General features: G+C 58.4%; 2 protein-coding genes across 2 annotated transcripts in view; one reads left to right on the forward strand and one right to left on the reverse strand.

The window, feature by feature from the left end:
* KIF19 (kinesin family member 19) overlaps positions 1-14,718 on the forward strand; it is a 29,175-nt gene extending 14,457 nt beyond the window's left edge. Inside the window, exons 6-20 of the mRNA XM_075559434.1 lie at positions 1,830-1,955; positions 2,226-2,420; positions 3,689-3,835; positions 6,555-6,677; positions 9,557-9,722; positions 10,264-10,438; positions 10,538-10,736; positions 11,607-11,877; positions 11,974-12,095; positions 12,515-12,648; positions 12,794-12,916; positions 13,107-13,177; positions 13,608-13,978; positions 14,152-14,311; positions 14,588-14,718. Coding sequence (XP_075415549.1) covers positions 1,830-1,955; positions 2,226-2,420; positions 3,689-3,835; positions 6,555-6,677; positions 9,557-9,722; positions 10,264-10,438; positions 10,538-10,736; positions 11,607-11,877; positions 11,974-12,095; positions 12,515-12,648; positions 12,794-12,916; positions 13,107-13,177; positions 13,608-13,978; positions 14,152-14,311; positions 14,588-14,718 — 2,514 coding nt within the window. The remainder of the gene's footprint in view (positions 1-1,829; positions 1,956-2,225; positions 2,421-3,688; positions 3,836-6,554; positions 6,678-9,556; positions 9,723-10,263; positions 10,439-10,537; positions 10,737-11,606; positions 11,878-11,973; positions 12,096-12,514; positions 12,649-12,793; positions 12,917-13,106; positions 13,178-13,607; positions 13,979-14,151; positions 14,312-14,587) is intronic.
* A 1,167-nt stretch (positions 14,719-15,885) lies between these two features.
* BTBD17 (BTB domain containing 17) lies at positions 15,886-21,095 on the reverse strand. Its single transcript, XM_075559435.1, has 3 exons — positions 21,011-21,095; positions 18,996-19,272; positions 15,886-16,960 (listed from the first exon to the last, which is right to left on the reverse strand). Exons 1-3 carry the CDS (start codon positions 21,093-21,095, stop codon positions 15,886-15,888), a joined length of 1,437 nt encoding a protein of 478 aa, XP_075415550.1.
* Positions 21,096-23,147: the final 2,052 nt, after the last annotated feature.

Genomic DNA, 23,147 nt, shown 5'->3' on the forward strand with positions numbered 1-23,147 from the left:
GCACATATGTTGCAATCATCCTTTTCAGAGCGTTTTCTTTCTACTTGAGCCCTTGGTATCAGCTCCTCGTGTTTTTTCCTCCCTCCCCCAGCCTCCCGCCCTCATGAACCCTTGATAAATTATTATTATTTTCACATCGGACACTGTCCGCTGGAAGGAAGGAATGTATCTCCCCTGGTTTAGGAGGCTAGAAGTGCCAGCTCTGAAGGTGGCTTTGTCTCTTCTTTTGGGGGGTTATAATTTTTTATTATAAACAGAATTTTTTAAAGTCATTTTATTGGGGGCTCATACAACTCCTATCACAATCCATACTTACATCAATTGTGCAAAGCACATTTGTACATCCGTTGCCCTCATTGTTCTCAAAACATTTGCTCTGCACTTAAGCCCCTGGCATCAGCTCCTCATTTTTCCCCCTCTCTCCCCGCTCCCCACTCCCTCATGAACCCTTGATAATTTATAAATTATTATGTTGTCATATCTTACACTGTCCGACATCTCTATTCACCCACTTTTCTGTTGTCCGTCCCCCAGGGAGGAGGTCACATGTAGATCCTTGTGATCGGTTTCCCCTTTCTGCCCCACCCTTCCCCCACCCTCCTGGTATGGCTACTCTCACCACAGGTCCTGAAGGGATCATCCATCCTAGATTCCTTGTGTTTCCAGTTCCTATCTGTACCAGTGTACATCCTCTGGTATAGCCAGATTTGTAAGGTAGAATTGGGCTCATGATGGTGGGAATGGAGGAAGCATTTAGGAACTAGAGGAAAGTGGTATGTTTCATCGTTGCTACACTGCACCCTGACTGGCTCATCTCCTCCCGTGACCTTACCATAAGGGGATGTCCAGGCTTCATCTCTTCTGTTGCTGCGTACTTTGACATGCTCCAAGTGTGTTAGCGCCTCTCTTACCCCACCTCTCTGCCAGCTCATTTTATCTCACATCATAAAAGAGATTGACTCATGGAAACCCCTTAAGAAGACCTGCCTCACTAACACTGTTCCCTCGTGGGGTTGTAGCCCCAGGAGCAGAGGCTTTGAGAAGACAATATTCAATCCCTAACATGGCCTTTGAAGTCCTCTACCCCCCACGCCCCCACCTGGACAGTATGCTCCTGCTATAGGCCAGATTGAGGCGGGCGGGGGGGCGGGGGTTGTGCTCAAGGGTTGAACCGGTTTGAACTGGCTCTGGCGTGGCCAACAGAAGCTAAGTCAAGGAAGACCCCACAATTTGGGGGGAAGAGAAGAGAGCCAGAATGGGGCAAAGTCCTAGAATGGAGCTTTGGGAGAAGTCGAGCTAGTCCATTCACGAGCCTGATTCGGGAGAGGAGACTGTGGCCAGGCCTGCGGAGACAGCACATGCATCCAATGCGGTATCCAGTGGTGGCCACCTTTGAGCTGGGCACCGTCATTTCACATGCCGCTGATCAAGAGACTGTTGCTATGCAACCCCTGTCCTGCCCTTATTGGCTATGAGGGAGGCTGAGTTCTCGTGGAAGGTGACCATCAGTTTCCTGGCTCACTGGTAGTTTGCAAATTTCCATTTTTCTTGTTTCGTTCCATCCGCCTTCCATGAACTGAGAAGACCCCTGTTTGAAGCTGAGCCCCCAATCCCAGTGTCTTCCTGACAAGCCTCTCCCGCTTGGTTTTGATGGGACTTGTGTCCTCAGCTCAGGCGGCCTAGCATCCCTGTGGACGCTGAAGCTCCCACGCCCATCACAGAAAGGAACGGCTGTCCCATTCCGTGTCTGGGGTTCTCAGGAAATGTGATCTGATTCTGCCTCCCTGCTGGGCAGGCTGGGAGCCCCGCTCTGTCCCTCATCCCCTCAGATCTACAATGAGATGATCCGGGACCTACTGAACCCCGCCCTGGGGTACCTGGAACTGCGGGAGGATTCCAAGGGAGTGATCCAGGTGGCTGGAATCACCGAGGTCTCCACCATCAACGCCAAAGAGGTGAGCTGATGCACGGGTACAGGGGCGCTCACCATCTGAGGGGGCAGCAGGCACTGGGATGGGACACACCCAGTGAGTCCTGAGTGGATGGCACTGACCTGGGTAACTCAGCCTTCCCACTTACACACAGAGACCCCTGGGATTCGGGACTTCAGGAACCTCCCCAGACCCTAGCTACCTCTTGGATGCAGGACCCCCTAGTCCCAGAGGGGCACCCGACAAGTCCCCAAGCATCAACCACCACCCTCCACCCTCCTCCCCGCCACCCAGATCATGCAGCTGCTAATGAAGGGGAACCGGCAGAGGACACAGGAGCCCACGGCTGCCAACCAGACCTCGTCCCGCTCCCACGCCGTGCTCCAGGTGGCTGTGCGTCAGCGCAGCCGTATCAAGAACATCCTGCAGGAGGTGCGGCAGGGCCGCCTCTTCATGATTGACCTGGCCGGCTCTGAGCGGGCCTCCCAGGTGAGTCTGGCAGAGGGCTGGGGGGCTCAAGGGGAGGCAGGGGTGAGGGGGTAGGATGATGCTTCCCAGGCAAGCAAGAGGGCTCCAGGTGGGGCTGCAAGGGGGGGGGCAGGGGGAGGGGAGGATAATGGTTTCCCAGGTGGCAATGGAGGTTGAGGAGTAGGACAGGATGGTGGGCTCCCAGGTGGGGACAGGGGCTCCAGGGGGAGGGGGTGGGCAGGTCAGTAACCTCAGGGTAGGGCTGAGGAGGGAATGTAGGGGAGTAGGAAGACTGTGATAGGAGAGAGACCCACACACCCTGCCGGGCCCTTGTTGGGACAGGATCCTGGAGAAGGGATGGATGCCCCTGCCACCCATTTCCCCAGCACTTGTCCCTGCCGTCAGCCCTGCTTGCCTGGCTGTGAGGCTGGGGGTTTGGACAGCTGGGGAGACATGGGCCTCTTGCACGGAGGCCCAGGGGGCTCACAGAGAGCAGGGCAGGTGGAACTGGGCTGCAGCCTGGGTGCCAGCTGGTCCCTGCGCACAGGCTGGGGTGAGACCCTTCATGGAAGGGCAGGGGCAATGGGGGGGGCGGTGCTGTGGTCAATGACACACATACACACGCTCGCATGCTCCATCCCACACTCAGAACCTGCAGTCCCGTGTGTTCTCACACATCACACACACTCCTTCACATCCTCAGGCTCACAGCTCCCACTGTCACACGCCCTAACGCACACACCGTGCGGGGGACCCACGCCCCCACACAGAGCCCCCACGCTCACTCAGATACACTTGCTCGCTCACACACTCACTCACTCCTTCTCACACATGCACACAGATTCTTACACTCCGTCTGTCCATCTACCTGACACACACAAACACATACACACACACATACCTGCTCCCTCCTGGCCGGGCAGTCTGAAGTGCTGGGTCTGTGGGGGTGCTGGTCATCCCACTGAGCTGTTTGGGAGGCTGGACAAATGGACTCTCTCCCTCCTGGAATAGTGCTGCTGCTGCTGCTGCTGCTGCTGCTGTGTCTAAAGCCAGCCCAGGGGCAGGGGGCCGACAGAGACCCAGGCACCCACCACTCCACCCTTGGGAGTCCTCAGACCACATTCTGTGCAGCACCCTGGCCTCATCAAGGCCCTATGATGGCCTTGCATATTTCAAAGCCCCGGGGGAGAAAAAGTCTTAACCCGGAATCACCCAGGACATGGGGGATGGCGGCTGGGGGGACCTCCCCTCACCCCATGAGCCTATGGTGACGTCCACGGCCCATCTAGACGCAGAACCGGGGGCAGCGCATGAAGGAGGGCGCCCACATCAACCGCTCCCTGCTGGCCCTGGGCAACTGCATCAACGCACTGAGCGACAAGAGCGGCAACAAGTACATCAACTACAGGGACAGCAAGCTGACCCGACTCCTGAAGGTACCACACTGGGCGCCCGTCAGGGCCGGATTCCAGATAGGCCAGTCCCAACGGAATCCAGCCCGAGCGAGCATATCCCAAGTGATGTGGGACACACGCGTGTGATAACACCATTCCAATGCCAGCCCATGTCCTACTCCATTTTACCTGACCACCCGTAGCAAGGGCAGGCGGCCAGAGAGAAGGGTGCTGGCACCTCCGGGCACTTTGATCCGAGGTCACCAAGTGGTGCCAAGACTTGGAGGTGTCTGTTGCTTGGGGGCCACTTCCTGTGTGCTGGGGTGTCCCTGGCCTTCCATCCCGACAACGCTGCACACAGTACACGGTCCCTTGGTCATTGCTTGTGCCGTCCACTCTGCTCACATGCTTCGTCCTCTCAGCCAGCCGCGGGCCGGAGGGCGTCCCTGCCGACCTGCTCATCGTAGTGCCCTTCGTGGGCACGAGGGGGTTTCCCAGAGTTCCCAGGAGACCAGAACTGGAAGATGGCAGAGTTCCCCCACCAGCTTCTGGGAATCCCCTCCCTTGGAGTTTATCACAAGCGGAGGAAGGCTTCAGGCAGCCCCGGATCCGGCAAATCTTCCCGGCCCATTTTCTGAGCAGTGTGTGGCCCCTTTGGGTCTGCGTGCCCTGTGTTGGCCATTCCCACCATGTCCCAAACTCCACCTGGCGCTCTCTGTCACGCATGTCCCAGACAGCAGTGCGGTCACCGTCAGCAGGGACACTCCGGGAGATGTGCCCATGGACGCGGCTCACGCGGATGCATACTCGCTTTGCCGTGGCCCCACCATATCTGCCAAGGCCACCTGCACTCCCATCTGCAGATGAGGAAACCGAGGCAGGAGAAGCTACCTGGCACTCCTAAGGCCTTGTGCGTGCGGTGGGGTGAAGAGTAGACACATGAGCATGCAGTCTGCTCAGATCTGGCTGCAGTCCACTCGCCAGGGCCGTCCCTCTTTCCTGCCCACACGAGGGACACGGGAACAATTGCCCCGTACTCTTTACACCCCATGCTTCCCTCCCCGAAGCCTCCTGGCTCGGAGAAGGCCAAGTTCTGGGCAGGGGAAGGTGGCCACAGGCCAAGTACAACCTTGGTGCAGACAGAGCCTCGCTGCTGCTCACAGCCACTAAGCCAGGTGCTGTCGGCACGGAGAGGAGGGCAGTCCTGGGGGCAGATAGGCTGTGGTGGGGGGACAGGGAAGGGGACTGGACTCCACAGGGGTGTGTGAATTAGACAGCTCAGACTGGTTCCCCACAAACAGGAAGGTGGGGAGAGGGGAAGCGGGAAGCCTGCCCGGGAGGTGCCCCAGAAAGAACCTCAGACATGGGAGTTTTGAAGCAGAAACCAGAAATGGAGAAGAGGGATGGGGTAGGGGTGGGGAGTGGGACTCAAGAGGTCCTGTGGTGGCAGTGGTCAGACATCAAGGGTGTGGGTGTGGGCATGGGTGTGAGCACGTGGGTGGGTGGGTGTGCGTGTTCAAGCAAGCATGTGTGAGAATGTAGAGGGTGTGTGTGTGAGACTGTTTGTGGGAGCATGTATGGGCAAGTGGGTGTGTGTGAGTATAGGTGTGTGCCTGTGAATTCGTGTGAGTATGCATGTAATTGTGTGAGAGTCAGTATGTGTGTGAATATGTGTGAGTGTGGGGTGCATGTGTGTAAGAGAGGCTGTGTGTGTGAACACGTGTGTGAGTTGAGTATATGTGTGTGAGTGTCCATTGAGGGTCTGGAAGGAAGTGTGTGTGTATGGGAGAGTGCGTATTTGTCTGAGAGTGAGTGTGTGTGTGAGTGTGTGTCTGGGTGAGATAGTCAATATGTCTGTGTAGGAAGAGGTGAAGGTGTGTTAGAGAGTATGTATGTGTGTGTAGGTGAGGGTATGTGTGTGAGTGTGGGAATGAATATGTGGCTATGTGTGAGTGCATGTGTGTGAGTGTGGGTATGTGCGTGTAAAAGCAGGTGGCTGTGTCTGTACTTGTGTGAGATTAGTATGACTGGGTGTGTATGAGGGATGTGTGTGTATGTGAAAGTGGCTGTGTGTGGGGGGGGTGTAAATATGTGAGTGTGTATTTACATATGAAAGAGAAACTATATATGAGTGTGAAGCCTTGAGGTGTGGCAGTAGTGTGTATAGATGTGTGAGAGTGCAGATGTGTGCATGCGAATGAAGGTGAGTGTATATATACTTGTGTAAGTTATATGACTGAGTGTACAGGATGTGTGTGTGTGAGACTGGCTGTGTGTGTGAGACAGAGAGAGACTGAGTGTGTGAGGAGCTGAGTTTATGTATACATGTGTGAGAAAGTAAATATGCATGAAAGTGATGAGGTGAGCATGCGTGTGAGCATCGAGAGTGAGTGTGTATTTGTGTGAGAGTTAGTGTGTGTGACTTGTGAGTGTGTATATGAGGGAGAGTATGTGTGTGAGAGAGCGTGGCGGTATGTGTAGACTTGTATGAGAGAGAATAAATATGTATGTATGTGAGTCGGTCAGCATGTGGTGTCTGTGAGAGTGTATATTTGAGAATATGTATATGAAGATTTGAGTGTGTATGGGTCTGTGAGAGAGAGAGAGAGAGAGAGAGAGAGAGTTTGTGTGTGTGTGTGTGTGTGTGTGTGCGCGCACGCGCGCGCACGCATCTGTGGGTGTGGAGTGAAGGGTGCAGGCATTGTGGGGGAGGATTGTAGGGGAGGCAGCCCCAGACTGAGCCCCACCCCACCCCCTCCAGGACTCTCTGGGGGGGAACAGCCGCACAGTAATGATTGCCCACATCAGCCCGGCCAGCAGCGCCTTTGAGGAGTCTCGGAACACCCTGACCTACGCCGGCCGGGCCAAGAACATCAAGACCAGGGTAAGGAGCCCATCTGTCTGCCAGGGCACAGCCTCTGGGACCCAGCTTCCAGACTGGACTGGTTCCAGGCCCTGCCACCCACCCACTCTCTGGTACCGCTCCCCATTGTGCAGACCTCAGTCCCCATCCATGAACCTCCCCATGCCCCACCCTATACCTTACAACTCTGCTTGCCTGCCAGGAAGCACACAGCCCTGAGGGTCGCTCCCCCACTCTTGTAGAAGGTCTGTGACCCTCTGCGTCCTCCCCCTTCATGTCCCCACCTTCTACAGGGGCTCTGAGGTCAGTGGGAACATAGCAGGACCCATCCAGGCTGGCAGCCCTCCTGGGGCCACCCCTGGAGGCAGACACAGAATCCAAGCAAGCAGGAGGGCTGAGGGTGAGAGAGAGGGGCTCTCCCTGTGTCGCTTATAGAAAGGCCACACCCCCAAGGAGGCAACACCAGGCTAGATTCCACCCCTCCTTCCACATCAAGTGGGAGGAAAATCTAACCACCACACAGTGTCATCCCATAGTGGACCTCAAGGGATAAGAAATAACACTGACAAGAAGGATAATTTTATAGTTATTATATCACACCACGGAGGAGCCCTGGCTCACATTGGGCTGTGAACCACGAGGTGAGCAGTTCAAGCCCACTAGCCCCTCCTCAGGAGAAAGATGTCTGTTCTTCTAAAGATGAACAAAGCCTGGTAGGGCGTGATCAAGGGCAATGTAGCCGAGAGGAATTACTGAAACCCAAATGGAGGCCGAACATGATCGTGGGACAAGAGGAAAGTAAAAGGAAATAGAGGAAAGAACTAGGAGGCAAAGGGCATTTATAGAGGTTTAAATGCAGGCATGCACATATGTAAATATATTTATATATGATGATGGGGAAATAGATCTATGTGCATATATTTATAGGTTTAGTATTAAGGTAGCAGATGGACATTGGGCCTCTACTCAAGTACTTCCTCAATGCAAGAACACTTGGTTCTATTAAACTGGCATTCCATGATGCTCATCTTCCCAACACGATCACTGAAGACAAAGTGGGTGCATAAGCAAATGTGGTGAAGAAAGCTGATGGAGCCCGGCTATCAAAAGATATAATATCTGGGGTCCTAAAGGCTTGAAGATAAGCAAGCGGCCATCTAGCTCAGAAGCACCAAAGCCCACAGGGAAGAAGCACACCAGCCTGTGTGGTCACAAGGTGTTGAAGGGATCAGGTATCAGGCATCAAAGAACAAAAAATCATATCATTGTGAATGAGGGGGAGTGCAGATTGGGGACCCAAAGCCCAACTGTGGGCAACTGGACATCCCCTTACTGAAGGGGAGGAGATGAGCCATTCAGGGTGCAGTGTAACAACGATGAAACATATAACTTTTCTCTAGTTCCTAAATGCTTCCTCCCCACCCCCCCACCCCACACACTATCATGATCCCAATTCTACCTCACAAATCTGGCTAGACCAGAGGATGTACACTGGTACAGAGAGGAACTAGAAACACAGGGAATCCAGGAGAGATGAACACCTTAGGCCAGTGGTGAGAGTGGCAATACTGGGAGGGTGGAGGGAGGGTGGAGTGGAAAGGGGGAACCGATTACAAGGATCTATATATAACCTCCTCCTTGGGGGGGATGGACAATAGAAAAGTGGATGAAGGGAGACATCGGACAGTTTAAGACATGACAAAATATTAATAATTTATAAATTATCAAAGGTTCATGAGGGAGAGGGGGAAATGAGCTGATAACAAGGGCTCAAGTAGAAATGTTTTGAGAACGATGAGGGCAGTAAATGTACAAATGTGCTCGACACAATGGACGTCTGTATGGATTGTGATAAGAGTTGTACGAGCCCCCAATAAAATGATTAAAAAAAAAAGATTTACAAAGCCTTGGAATCCACAGCCAGGGTCGCTATGAGTCAGCATTGACTTGATTTCAGTGAGTGCTTTTTGTTGGTTGGTTGGTTGGTTGGTATATTCTCACTGCCATGGAGTTGATTCCAACTCATGGTGATCCTCTGGGACAGAGTAGAACTGCCGCTGTGGGTTCCTGGGACTTTAAATCTTTGTAGGCAACCTCAAGTTTCTCCCTTAGAGCAGCTGGTGGATTCAAACTGCTGATCTTATGATTAGCAGTTCAGTACATAGTCCACTCTACCATCACCACCAGGAGTCCATGGTAAATACAAGACTCAGACTCTGGTGACATGCAGAGAATACCAAAAAACAAACAAACAAACCCAGCCCAAAACAAGAGCAAAAAAAAGAGCAAGCAAGCCCACTGCTATCAGGTAGATTTCAGCAGATAGTGACTATGTATTTGTGGGGTTTCCAAAGCTGTAAATCTGTGCGGGAGCAGAATGACTTTATCTCTCCCCCCTCCCCCAGTTAGTTGGTGGGTTTGAACCATTGACCTCGTGGGTGGCAGTCCAATGCTTAGAAAGGGAATTTAGGAAACAGAAGCAAAGCTCACTGCCCTCGAGAAGACCCCAACCCACAGCGCCCCTGCAGGACAGAATGGAATTGCCGTTGTGGTTTCCCACGCGCTTCCCGGGAGCCGAGAGCCTGCTCTCTGCCCCGCGGAGTGGCTGGTGGTCGCCAACTGCTGGCCTTGCGCCATCCTGGTGGAGCAACGATGAAGTGCCAGGCGGTTAGCACAGCGGCTTGGTAGCAAGACCCTATGGGAGCAATTCTACCCGGTTACAGAGTTGCAACGATCTCCAGGATGCCGCCTTCCGGAAAGACTGGGGAGGCGGGCAGGAAAGAAGAGAAAGGAGGGGGGCGGCTTTGCTGGGGAGGCGGGCAGGAAAGAAGAGAAAGGAGGGGGGCGGCCGCTCCACGCCCCACACACACACACCCACACACACACCCATGCCCACGCAGGTGAAGCAGAACCTACTGAGTGTCTCCTACCACATCGCCCAGTACACCGCCATCATCGCCGACCTGCGCGGCGAGGTCCAGCGGCTCAAGTGCAAGATCGACGCGCAGGCGGGTCGGGGCGGGGCCCGGGGACGGATGGAGCGCGGCGACATCCGCCACATCCAAGGTGCGCGCAGGTCAGCCCCACGAGCTCCTCGCGGAGCTCCGGGCCTTTCTTCTTGTAAAATGGCTCTGTGACCGCTGCTCCAGAAGAGGGTTAGTGGGAATATTGGGTGGGGGTCCCAGGAGCGAGGTCACCCGCGCCTAGGCGGGAAGGGTAGGAGAGGGGAGGGGTCACAGCGGAGCAAGGCCTCCGGTCAGGGCTGCAGGGGTGCGGTGCCCTCCCCTCGCAAAGACTGTAAGCTGCCCTGACATATAGCAGTGGGGGTAACCGCCACTATGAGGGATCCCTGGTGGTGTAGTGGTTACGAGTCGGGCTGGTGAAATCAGAAGTCTCTGGACACAACGGGGAAAGGGTTCATAGAAGTGACCTCTGCACCTCAGTGGTGGGATTGGGGCAGGGGAAGAAGTGGTCCTCCAGGAACTTTCTGGAGGAAGTGGCTGGACAGGAAGTGGGAGCAGTCCTTTGATAAGAATGGGAGGTGAGGTCACCTGGCGGGGCCCAGACTTCCGGCTTGAACTCTGCCTGCTCCCCTGGCCCCCGGTAGCCGAGGTCCAGCTGCACAGCGGGCAGGGCCAGCAGGCCGAGATGGCGCAGCTCCGCGAGCAGCTCATCAGCGCCTTCCAGGAGCAGATGGACGTGCGCAGGCGCCTGCTGGAGCTGGAGAACCACGCCATGGAAATCCAGATCGACACCTCCCACCACCTGCTCACCATCGCCGGGTAAGCCCTGTGCCCATGCCACCACGACCTGGGCTGTGCTGGCTCCTGCCCCTGCTCTGTGCCTACAGCCCGTGTCTCCCTGGGGCGGGGGTCTTGCAGCTGGGAGCAGGAGAAATCCCGCCGAGCCCTCAAGTGGCGCGAGGAGCAGCGGAAGGAGTCCTTCACCAAGGACGACAGCGAGAAGGACTGGGACACAGGCGATGACCAGCTGGACAGTCTGGAGCCGCCCGAGGTGGCCTCAGCCCGGGAGAACATCGCCGCCCTGGTGGGCGAGCAGAAGAAGCTGCGCCAGGAGAAGGTGCCGGGCTTGAGGGGGAAGGGCAGGGAAAAGGGGCTGGAGAGACCTCCAGGCAGGAGCTGGGCTACTTGCCCAGCGAAGTCCTTTAACCTCCCTGAGCTTCATCTGTAAAGCCCGGAGTCATGGTGCCGCCCTAATGGGGTTGTTGGGGAAATGAGCTGGTGGCCTAGTGGTTACATGTTGGGCCACTAGTCTCAAGGTCAGCAGCTCAAAGCCACCAGTGACTCCTTGGGAGAAAGAAGAGGCCCTCTACTTTGGTTAAAGAGTTCACAGACCCGGAAACGCCCAGGGACAGTTTTGTCCTGTCTGGTAGTGTCACTATGAGTCCGCATCCACTCGATGGCAGTGAGTTTTTTCAGCACATGCCAACGACTCATAAAATGTAGCCAGTGTTCTAACTGGGACTTTTAGGTGAGTGTGGGTTCTAGTTCATGGTGGCCGTGTGTGTGTGTGTGTGTGTGTGTGTGTGTGTGTGTGTGTGTGTGTGTGTGTGTCTGAGGGTAACTGTGCTTGGTAGGGTTTTCAATGGCTGATCTTTTGGGAAGTGGACTGCCAGGCCTTTCTTCGGAGGGGCCTCTGGGTGGACAGACGCAGCAGTTTGGCCCCTGATCTCGTAAACTGTTTGCAGGGCCCGGAGGCTATCAGAAGGGCTGTCGTGGGGGGACAGATATCCCCCAGGGCTGGCTCCAGGGCTTTTGTGGTCAAGGTGGCAAGAAAGTGGCCCCAGAAGGACCAGTTAGGAGAAGAGTTGACCCGGGATGGCAGTGCCAGCGGGAAGCCCAGAGTCCAGAGACTGGAGCAGGGTGGACAGGCCCCTGGGAGGCGTAGAGAGGTGGCATGGCTGACACCCACTGCCCCCCACCCCCCAAGCTGGCGCTGGAGCAGCGCTGTCGCGAGCTGCGCACGCGCGGCCGCCGCCTGGAGGAGACGCTCCCGCGGCGCATCGGCTCTGAGGAGCAACGCGAGGTGCTCAGCCTGCTGTGCCGCGTGCACGAGCTCGAGGTGGAGAACACGGAGATGCAGTCGCACGCGCTGCTCCGGGACGGCGCGCTCCGCCACCGCCGCGAGGCTGTGCGCCGCCTGGAGCAGCACCGCTGCCTCTGTGACGAGATCATCCAGGGCCAGCGGCAGGTCATCGATGGTAGGGACAACGGGCCCGGGCTCCCCGCGCAGCCATGTCGCCCTGGAACTTTCGACCTGAGCTGAGCCCCGCCCTCCCCCACCCCCATCCCCGCAGACTACAACCTGGCAGTCCCCCAGCACCTGGAAGAGCTCTATGAGGTGTACCTGCGGGAGCTGGAGGACGGCAGCCTGGAGCGGGCCACCATCATGGACCGAGTGGCCTCTCGGGCCCTGCAGGCCAGTGTCTGGGCAGGGGCACTCGCTGAGGGGGGCACTGATGCCCACTCAGTGTCTGCAGGGCATGGGACTGGGATGGTTGGCACCTCGGGAGTCAAAGTTTTCCTTCCCCTCTGCACCACCCCTAAAGTAACCCGGTCTAAGGGAAAGCCCACACCCCTGGGCATGCTTCTCCGCTGCCATCCCGAGTTCAGGGGTCAAGACTGGTCATCAGAGAGTCAGAGTGGCCACAGATGCCCCCAGGAGACAAGTGGCACCAGTGGCACCACTGGGGTGCCCACCACAGCAGAGAACGCCCATCCCCTGTGTCTGAAGGCGCCCAGCCCATGTCACAGCCTCTGCCACCCTGTGCAGTGAGTGATAGATACCTGGTCCAGGACCAAGTCTCCTGACTCTTTGCTCTGGCCCCTCCCCCACAGGACAGCTCCTTGCCCAAAATTGCCCCCGCAGGGGCCCTGCTGACCCCAGATTCTGACCCAGAGAGTGCGAAGACCCTGAGCTTAGAGGCCCAGCGTCTGCCAAACTGCAGCCTCCCCCCACTCAGCACAGAGAGGTAAGGCCAGGACACGGAGCAGGAAGGGAATTCCTGCGCTTGCTCTTACCTGTCGGCAAACAGCTTCTCTCTCAGGGTTGGGCTGGGTTCCTCCATGGGACCAGCCTGGCCAACGACCACCCTGTTCCCCCTCTGCCAACTCCAGTGAAGGTAACCAGGTGTTCAAGGCCAGTCCCCGGGCCTGGCAGGTGAAGGGCTCCTCCGTGCCCACCCCGCCCCCCATCCAGATCGGTGGCTTGGTGACCCAGGAGGTGAGCTCTGAACCCCCGCTGGATACCAGGGGCTCCACTAATGGGGGTGGAGGAGCACCCAATGGTCCCAACAGAGCCGTTCCAATATGGCCACCACCCCTTTCTCTGAGGCTCAGGTCTGGGTCCTTGGTGTGCTCAGGCCCACCCCCACCCCTACTTTGCACCCCCACCCGCCCCCCAGACCTCGACTCTGGACTGCATGGCCAGCCTGAGCAGCAGGATGAACTCCTCCCCAGACAGCAGCGAGAACCTGGCAGACATGCCCTTGTCCCACAAAGGTGTGCCCCCCTCCACCTTTGAGCCCAGGGTAGTACCACTGAGGAGCCCAGCCCAAGCCCTATCTCGCCCAGTGCGCGCAGGCCCTCTAAAGAGCCAACAGTGTTCTGAAAGGTGGTGTCCCCCTACACAGCGCAGCTGGACATCGGAATGGACATGTGGCGCTTAGGAATGGATCCCCCCATGCCATTGTAGTAGCAAACACAAATGAGCCCTGGGTCCTGGGAGAAGCCCACTGACTCAGTCCTCATACCACCCCCCACCCCCAGTTTACCAGTGGCCTTAAAGGACCTGCCCCAAGTTACTTATCCTGTGAACCTGTGGGGCAGGGCCCTGGGGTGCCATGGCAGATAAGGGGGACGAGGACATGCAAGGGGGAGGCGAGGACTCTGTTGGGCTGACTGCACGGATGTGCCTTTTGTCCCGCTGCAGAGCGGAAGGAGATTGTCACGGGCACCAAGTGCATTTCAGTGAAGGCAGCGCGGCGGCGCTGCAGGGCGCTGGGCACTGAAGGCCGCCACCTGCTGGTGCCCGCAGCGGAGCGCAGCAGTCTGTCCCTGCGCTCGCTGAGCGAGGCTGACGATGCGCGGTCCTCTGGCCTGCCAGCCTACAAGCGGCCGCCCAGCCCCACGCTGCAGCACGCGGTCAGCGAGGACAACCTGTCCAGCAGCACCAGCGAGGCCCCAGCCCGACCAGCTGGACCGCGCGGCCAGAAGAAAAGCCCCGGCAAGAAACGCGAAGAGTCTATGGAGGTCAAGAGAAGGAAGCGGAGGTCCCGGTCCTTTGAGGTCACAGGGCTAGGGGTGAGGCGAGGCGAGGCAAGGGACAGGGGGCGGCCCTTGCACTAGGCTCCTCCTGCTCCCTCTCCCACACCCAGGATCACGACCCTCAAACCCTCAGTCCCCCAGGCTGGGGCTGACCTCTGGAGCCCACCCCTATGTCGATGGGGCCTCACCAACTGTTTTAACCACTCCAGCTCACCGCCCCGAAGAACCACCTCCTGGGGCTGCGTCCTGTGGAGAACGCCTCAGACCACAGGATGCCAGCCAGCGGGCACCCAGCCCCCAGGACTCGGCACCCTGAAAAGGCCACGTTGCCTTTGGCCAAAGTCAAACTCCCTCCAGGCCAGACAGCAGGTCAGTTCTAGCCATGGAGGTTGCGGGTAGGGGGTGGGGTGGGGAGTGCTGTGGGCAGGGTCTTGGCCAACCCAAGGAGGAGGAGCTTGCTGAACTGCTTGTCCACTGGTTGTCCCTGGCTGGAGCCAGGCTCTCCCAGTATGTTCATGGAGCAGGACTCAGAATCCCAGTTCTTGGCATTGTGCCCCTAGGGAATTCAAAGCCAGAGAGGGATTGGGTGGTGGGGAGAAACAGGCCATTGCAAAACCACTGACTCCAGCCTTTCTGCTTTCTCAGGTCCTGGGGGCCCCTCACCTCTCGCTGTCCCCCTCAACCCAGCTGGTGTTTCCCGGCGGGCTGCCCGAGGGCCCCGCCTGTCTCACGGCCCAAGCACCCATGGCAAAGATGGACGTTTCCGCCGTAATTGAGGGGCCTGCCTGCCACTGACCTTCCTACCCCACCCCACCCTGAGTGGGGTGTCTCAGGGAAATGGGAGATGGAGGTAGAGCAGAGGGTGTGACAGGGGAGCTGGGGTGCAGGGTCTCAAAAGCCCCAGGTTCTCCAAAGGTCGGCCTGAACCTATCATGCTTTCAGTGTCACCTGGAATAGAAGGTGACCTCAGGAGGCAGGGTGGGGACAACCCTGGACAGAACCCTGGTGCCAAAACCCTGCACCGACAGACCTGTGGCCAGACTCGGCCTCGGAGATGGGGGTGGGAGGGCTGTTTTTGGGGAGGGGGGTGGGGCTGGACAAGGGCCCGAATACTGTGGGTGGGGGTGGGAGGTTGGGTTTTGTGACTTTGGTAGTAACTTTTTCCTCTTTCCTTTTCGACAATAAAGTTCCATTTAGGAACTCAACCTTGTGTGGAATGTGGGGTCATTATAAAACTCAGTCCAACTACCCCACCCCCCAATGCCCCACTACCTCAACCCTTCTCCCCTGCTTAATCTCGTTTCAAAGACGTGGGTAAAGGGGGGGAAAGCGTGCCCCTTCAAGACCTAGAGACACCACCCTGACCCCCACCCCTCCAGTCCCCCTCAGGAAGAGCCAGGGAGGCCCAGAGGGCAGAAAGCCTCCTAACCTAGATGAATGATGGATTACCCTGGAGGGCGGAACACAGAAATTGCCCACACCTGCCTTCCCTTTCAAGGGGAGAAACTCCTGTAAGGAGTACTGGGGTCTCTTCCACCCCCACCTCCCAGGCACCCAAGCTCTGACCATAAAGAAGTTCTTACCTGCCGTTTTCCGAGTCTAGGGGTGGGAGGCACCCATCTGCTCAGTGAAGGGTGGGTGAGTCCCCAGACCAGTGGGACCCTGCCCTTATAACCAGCCACTCCTGGGCTTCTCTGAACGCTGTTTTATTTAAGACCAAGAGCACCCTATGAAGATGGCTCTGAAACCAGCCACCTGGTCTACCACCCGTTGCCTAGCCCTGACTTGCCTCAGCCTCAGCCTCAGCCCCAGCCCCAGCCCCAGCCCCAGCCCCAGCCCCAGCGTCAAGCCTACAGCCACCTCTAGTCGCCCACCTCCACCCTGCACCCCAGCTCTGCCCCTCTCGGCCATGCACACGGGGACTCTCTTCCCCCACCGCGTGGCTACTTGGGGGTCCGGATCAGGGTGTGATACACGGGCTTGACGATGAGGTGCAGGTGCAGGGCGTTCTCCACCAGGTACTCCGAGTTGCGCCGCTGCAGGTCGGCGTGCGCCAGGAAGTCGCCAGCCTCCTCGCTGCTCTGGTGGAAATGGTAGGCGTGGCGGACCAGCAGGCGGCCCTGCTGCCGCGCACCCACCAGCACGGTCTTCTGGAAGCTCACGCCCGCCGCCTCGCCGCCGCTGCTGGCGGGCGTCACCACCAGGCGCGGGCGGCCGTCCTCGGGGCGCGCGGCGGGCAGCGCGGTGCCCGCGGCGTCCGCGTAGACGGGCCGCAGGCTGACGGGCAGCCAGCGAGGCGAGAAGAGCACGTTCCAAGTGACGCGGCGGCCCGCGTCGTGGCCGCTGGGGCCCAGCTGCGTCTGGAAGCTGGTGCTGCGGTCATCGCGGGCCGGGTTGTGGATGACCCAGGCGGCGCCCCAGGCGGGCGCCAGGTAGTTGCGGGGCAGGAAGGCGCTTCCGTTGACGTCGAAGAACTTGGCGTAGTGCAGCGGCGAGGCGGCGTGGAACTGGTAGGCCTGCAGCAGCAGGTCGGCCACCGCGGCCCCGTGGCGCGCCAACGCGGCCGAGCTCGCCTGCAACTGGAACAGCTGCGCCGGCGGGATCATCGGGTAGCGGATGGCGCGCAGCGCGCTCTCGGCCACGGCCACGGGCGGCCGCGCGCGGCCCAGCCAGGCCTCCAGCGCCTGGAACAGCTCCAGCTCGTCCTGCAGCACCAGGTCCGAGCGCTGCAGCAGCTGCGCCAGCAGCTCGGGGCTCACGAGGGCCCACTCGGCGCTGCCCGCCACGGCCGACAGGTTCCAGGCCAGGAACTGCAGGCAGCTGGCGCGCAGCGACTCGTCGCCGGTGCTCTGGGCATAGTGGTACCAGCCCACCGCGGGGCCCGCGCCCCCCGCCAGGTGCGCGCGCATGTAGTCGGCCACGCCGCGCCGCAGCGAGGTCACTCCGTATTTAGTGGCCAGCTTGTGCAGGGGTATAGCTTGGGCCAGGACCAGGGTCAGCTCACCGCAGTACAGGTACCTGGGGAGGGGCGAGAGGTGGGGCGGGGTCAGGGCCGGCCATTCCCCTAGGGAGAGCTCAGGTCCTGCCTTCTCCGGGGTCCTCCCACTGTGCTCCTACCTTGCCAGAATCCCACCCACTGCCAGCGAGGCCATTCCGATTCAGAAGCGCCCTGTCTTTACAGGCTTTCGGTCCATCTTTATGGAAGCCGACAGCCTCATCTCCCTCCAAGAGAGCCGCTGGTGGGTTTGAACCTCACGGCCGTGCTTCGAGCTACTGCACGGCTGACAGCCGGAACCCGCAAGGCCCGGCGATCTACTTCTGTGAAGACCATAAAACAAGCGAACTCACTGCCATCGAGTGGATTCTGACGCACGAGGACCCTGCAGGACAGGACAGAGCTGTTCCTGCGGGTTTCTCAGGCTGTAACTTTGTGGCGGGAAAGCCTCTTTGTCCCGTGGAACAGCTGGCGGTTCTACTCAGTCACCTGGCGTCACTATGTGTCAAAATCGACTCACGCACACCTAACAACAGCTAGGCGCTAAACAGCAGCTTAGAACAAGGCAGAAATGACTCTTGCTTTTGCGGGGTTTACAGTCTGAGGACAACAGGATCTGGGTGGGGACCCCTGAGGGGTCCTCCGAAGGAACTAGCGGCTTGGAAGGGATGAAATATGGGCACCACGACACCCCGCCCACCTACCCCCACCCCAGCCCCACCCCCACGGACACACCAACCCCGCCCCCAGCCTACCCTGACTCCTCCCACGAGCTTACCATGAAACCTCCCAGAACCTGTCTGGAGCCCTGTAGGTGTCATGAGTTACGTGTTGGGCTGCTACCTGCGAGGTTGGCGGTTCAAACCCACGAGCACTCCGCGGGAGAAAGCTGAAGCTTTCTGTTCGCAGAAAGATTTACAGTCTCGGAAACTCACAGGGTCAGCTGTACCCTGTCGCGATGAGTGAGTATGAATCCTCTCCATGGCAGTGAGTTTGGTTTGTTCCCTGGGAACCTCAGTCTGACCGTCTGTAACAGGCCTTAGTCCCCACTGGCCCACACCGCACTCTATGGGGTTCGGCAGCACCTGCCAGGCATCCCCCCACCTCCACCCTACCCCGCTCGACTCCTTTCCTCTTGCCTTTCAGTAAGACATAGTTGCTTCCAGGAATAAAAGACTGCATTTCCGGTCCCTTTCTAGTCGGTGTGGCCAATTTCTAGCCAACATGCAGTAAGGAGAGGCAATCCGTAGGATTAGGAGGAAGACCACTTCCGCGGCCCTGACTACTGCTGGAGAGACCACCGTATGTCACCGTCTGTTTTATCCCCCTTCTTCCTGCTGCCCAGAACTTGGAAGTGAGAGGTGGAGCTTGGCGGCCGTTTTGTTCAAGCCACTGCCATTCAAAGAACCCCTCTAATTCGCCCCTTCACTGTCAATGGAGTCCATGCTGAATCACAGCTACCAGACAGGACAGGGCACAACTGTCCCCGTCGGTTTCTGAGACTGTAACTCTTTACAGGAGTAGGAAGTCTCGTCTTTCCAAACCCAGTTCATAGACCATAATGTGAATGGTGCCCTGTTTCAGTGAGGGGGGAGAGGCGGGGCACAGGGGAGGTGGGGATGGCTTGGCTAACTTTTTCGGCTCCCTAGCACAGTGGTTTCACACCTGGCCGGACACCAGGACTACATGGAAACATGAAAAGAACAGTGGTCGCTGGCCGGGAAGCCCACCATCCCAGGCGGGGGGTGAGGGGGAGCAGGTGTCTGAAGCACTGCAGTTTGTAAAAGCGCCCCCTGGCCAGCTCTGGAGACACCTCTCTGAGGAGATTCTTGGGTGGGGAACTGACCCTGTCAGGTGACACTCACAGAACACAGAGAGGCAAAGTGGGGCCTTGCTCAGAGCCCAGCATGGCAGGGATGGGAGAGGAGGCCGCCTGAGCACACCTGGACCTCTGGGTACCCAGGCTTCAGGGACCCTGTGGGTGGAGGGGCCAGGGCCTGGGGAAGGGGTGAATCCTGCTCCCCTTCCCCTCACCCTCCAGAGCCTGCTCTGACACACCTGATGAACTTGTCAAAGACGGCAGCGCAGTCTCGGGGTTCCTGCAGCTCCACCTCGCTCTGGTTCCCCAGCAGTCCCCGGAAGAGCTCGCTGTGCAGGCTCAGCAGCAGGCGGTGGGCGTGAAAGACACGAACCTCCTCTGTGCCCACCGCCTGCACCCGCAGGACCACATCGCTGGCGTTGCCCTGCCGCAGCAGTTCCTGCAGGCGCTGCAGCAGCATCTGGGCGTGGTTGATGGAAGGACCCACTGCCTCCCCACCGACGTCGGCTCGCTGGGCTGCAGCAAGAAGGAGCCTGAGCCTGAGGAAGCCCCTGGACCCAGGGCCACATGCTGGACAAAGGGAGCCTGGGGCCACATTCAGGGACAGAGGAATCCGTGTCTGGGGACCAAGGGAGACAAGGGCCATGTCTGGGGACAAAGGGATTCATGTGTGGAGACAGAAGGAGCCCAGGGCCATGTCTGGGGACAATGGGATCCACATCCAGGAACAGAGGAACCAGGTAGAGACGTGCACATGAGAGTGAGCAGAGGAGCTGTGTGTGCATGTCTGCTTGTGCCCATCAGGTGCGTGGATATCCATATTCACACGGGCACCTTCTGGGTAGAATAGGCTCTGGCCATCCTGGGAGGTTGCCCTTGGTTCTGGGTCAGGGAAGGTCATGAACAAGACCACTCTCCAGTGCTAGGTGCCCCCGGTGAGAATTAGGGGAAGTCTTGGTCCCCCACCCATCGGGCCCCCTGAACTATCTACTTGACCTCCCACAGAAGAGGCCAAGACACTGATGCTCCCCTTAAGGAGGCTCTGCCTAGGGGCTGGGGGCCGGCCCTTCTCCCGGCCATCAAAGTGCGGCAGGTGTGTCTATCCAACCCATGACAGATGTGCCCCAAGAGAGAGGGATTGTGATGGTGTGGGAGGTGGGAAAGGACTCCCCAGGGAATGACCAGGAGTCAGCCAGCAAAGGTCCCCCTTAGGGAGAAGGGCAAAGGCCCTGGGAGAGGAATGGGGTGGGGGGGTGCAGGGAGTCTGGAGCAGGGTGAAGAGGCCAAGGGACTGGAAGGGAAATGCCTTTCCACTTTGACCATCCTGGAGCCTGATTGGCAACACAGAAGCCCACCTGGAGCGGGGAGGGGGGAGACCCAGAGAAAGTGCAGAAGGCAGCTGGTGCCAGATGGGACACTCCCAGGAACTGCATGTTGAGACTGGTATTCCCTGCCAGCCCCCCAGGGATGCCAGGAGGGTCAATGGGGACATGGGCACTGCTGCAGAAAACTGCAGGCTCCGGGAAGACCTCCTCGTCTGCAAGGAGGGGGTCTGGCAATGGCCAGGTGTTCCCCACCTTACATACACACACACACACACACACACACACACTGTGCCTGGCTCACACTCACTTGAACCGTCACTCTCACACAAGCGCCCTCATGCTATCACCGGCATTTATAGCCAGCTCACCAGTGCACGCACACTCCCATGCACTCACACACCCGTGTGCTCACGCCCTGACTCATCCACAAGTAAGGCACACATTCCCGTGAGCCCAGGTGCTTCCACTCACACACTCACATTCATGCACCACTCCCTCGTGCACGGGTGCCCTCTTGCACACTCACACAAGCGTCTGTGGACTCTTGCAGAGAGGGTGCACACAAGAGCAGGTGTGTGTGTGTGTGTGTGTGTGTGTGTGTGTATGAAAGAGAGAGAGAGAGAAGGGGTCCAGGGCAGAGGGAGAGTGGGAGGTGAGAGAGAAGCAGCAGTGACCGTCCAGCCCCGCCTCCCAAGCTGTTACTTTTCAGGACCTGACTGGCTGCTCTTGGTGGCCCCTTTGCCTCTGCCCAGGCTCAGGACAAAGGAAGGGGCTCTTTTAGGTCTCAGCCCAGGCATTCAGAGCCACTGAGCGGTTGAGATGGACCCCACTCTTGGCTCCCCGTGGGACACCGGCTGTAGCCCTCTCTCAGGGGGGCAGTCCTAGCTGTCCTCCCTGTCCCCCACCCCCCACGCCCAAAGCCCACTCACCTGAGCGAGTGGCCAGGCCCACCAAAGTCAGGATGGCCCAGAAGCTGCCCCAGGACCCAGGCCTGGTGCTCCCTGCTGGCAGCATCTTGTGTCCACGCCCCCGCCCCCCAAGTCCTCGGTAGAGACCCGCAGCCAGGCTGCTCCTGCTCACTGCCCTCCTAAAACAGGACCAGCACCCCCAGCACGGGGCGGACAGCACCCCCTCTTGGACGGCCTCCCTCCCCCAGTCTGCCTCTGCACAGATTGGTGGAAACTGGCCCCAGCTGTTGCCCAGGCAACCACTTAAGCCCAAGAGTGGCAGCCTGGGACTATTGTGTGGCCGCAGGCCCCTGGAGGGAGACAGATCCGGCCCCCTCCCCCAGGCTCCTCTTCATTCAAGGGCTTCTTAGCCTTCGCCTGGGAAGTTTTAGGCCCTTGGAAAGGCAGGCGAGGGGCTCTGGGACCACCAGTAACGCTGCCCTCGGAATCCACAGCCCCCTTCCCAGTGTCCAGGAGCAGCCTCTGCCCCAGCACGGAGCAGGCTTGGCAGTCCGCTCGCTGGGAATCGGTGGTGAGCTGGCTGCGAGGGAGCAGCCAGGCTGGAAGAGGCCGCCCAGAGCTGGCCCCGCCCCATCTCGCTTGTTGAAAGGAGGACTTGAAGTCCTTACTGATGAAGGTCAAAGGGCAGCCTTGAGTGACACCTCAAGGTAAAGAAAACCCGGCTGCTCAGGAGATGTAACGAGGTCACGGCTAGAGAGGTCATTCTGACTCATTGCCCCCACATGACAGAGTGGAGCTGCCCTGTGGGTTTCTGAGACAGGACCTCTTTCCAGGAGAAGACAGCCTCAGCTTTCCCCCTCAGGTGGATTCAAGCTGCTGATCTTGCACTTAGCAGCCCAACAGGTCCCCGTGATGCCGCCAGGGCAGCACACTGAGCCACTAGCCCATAAGGTCAGCAGTTCGAGCCCACCTGTCGCTCTGTGGAAGAAAGGTGAGGCTGTCTATTCCTCTACAAGGTTAAAGTCTCCACACCCCTCAGGGACAGCTCTAAGGGGCCCTGGGGGGTGTCTCTTTGAGCCAGAATTGGCTTGAAGGTCGTGAGTTTGAGTTTGGATCAATAGATAGTATCCTGATAAACCGGGAAATGGAAACGATCGACATTGTCAAGGGGTTCATTTTACTGGGATCCACAAGCAGCGCCCACGGAACGGATTCAAGCAATGGATTGCACGCAGCAAATCTGCTGCAAACCGACCCCACCCACGTGTTTCAAAGCAGGGATGCCACTTGGAAGAGTGGGACACCCCCGACTACAAACCAGGGTGTTTCCCATTGCCACGTGACACACGTAAAAGCCGACCACGGAGAGAGAAGACCACAGAAGCGTCGATGCCTCTGAGTTGCAGTGATTGCACGCGTCAGAGCAAGGGGCTGCCCTCGGAGCCCACAAATCCATGCTTGAAGAGGACCAGCTACAAGGCTCCTCAGATGCCAGGGGGCCACGGCTCCTGCTCACAGACTTACATGTCGCCCGGAGGGCCCTGTCCCTGGAGAAGGACCTTGTGCTTGGCAAAGCCGTGCGCCTGCAGAAAGAAGACCCTCCATGTGATGGAGTGACCGTGTGGCTGCAGCAATGGGCTCAAACATAGAAACACCGTCCTCGGGAGGATGGAGCCGGGGCAGTGGTGTTTCCTTCTCTGTACGTGTGTTCACGCTGAGTCGGAGCTGAGTCGTGGGCACCTGGCCACCACCACAGGTCTCTGAGAGTTCTGTGCACCCCAAGCTAAGTTCAGCAGAATCAAGTGATCGTGCTTCAGGTGATAAGGGGGCTGGGCAGTCCCAGGTCCCCAGGAGGCACCGGAAAGAAGGCCCCCAAAAGTAGCCCTGACATCCCATCTCTAAGAGCTGCCACCTCCTCTAGCACCCAGCCACCTTTGGCGAGTTGGAAATTGCTGAGCTCTGGTGGTGCAGTGGGGTACACTTTGGGCTGCTAACCACAAGGTCAGCAGTTTGAACCTACCAACTGCTCCTGGGGAGAAAGATGAGGCTTTCTGCTCCCGTAAAGATTTACAACCTTGGAAACCTACAGGGGCAGTTCTTCTACTCTGACCTACAGGGTCAGAATGAGTCAGAACTGACTCGGTGGCAGTTGAGTTTG

The sequence above is a fragment of the Tenrec ecaudatus genome, chromosome 10, assembly GCF_050624435.1.
Source record: "Tenrec ecaudatus isolate mTenEca1 chromosome 10, mTenEca1.hap1, whole genome shotgun sequence".
Taxonomy (NCBI): domain Eukaryota; kingdom Metazoa; phylum Chordata; class Mammalia; order Afrosoricida; family Tenrecidae; genus Tenrec; species Tenrec ecaudatus.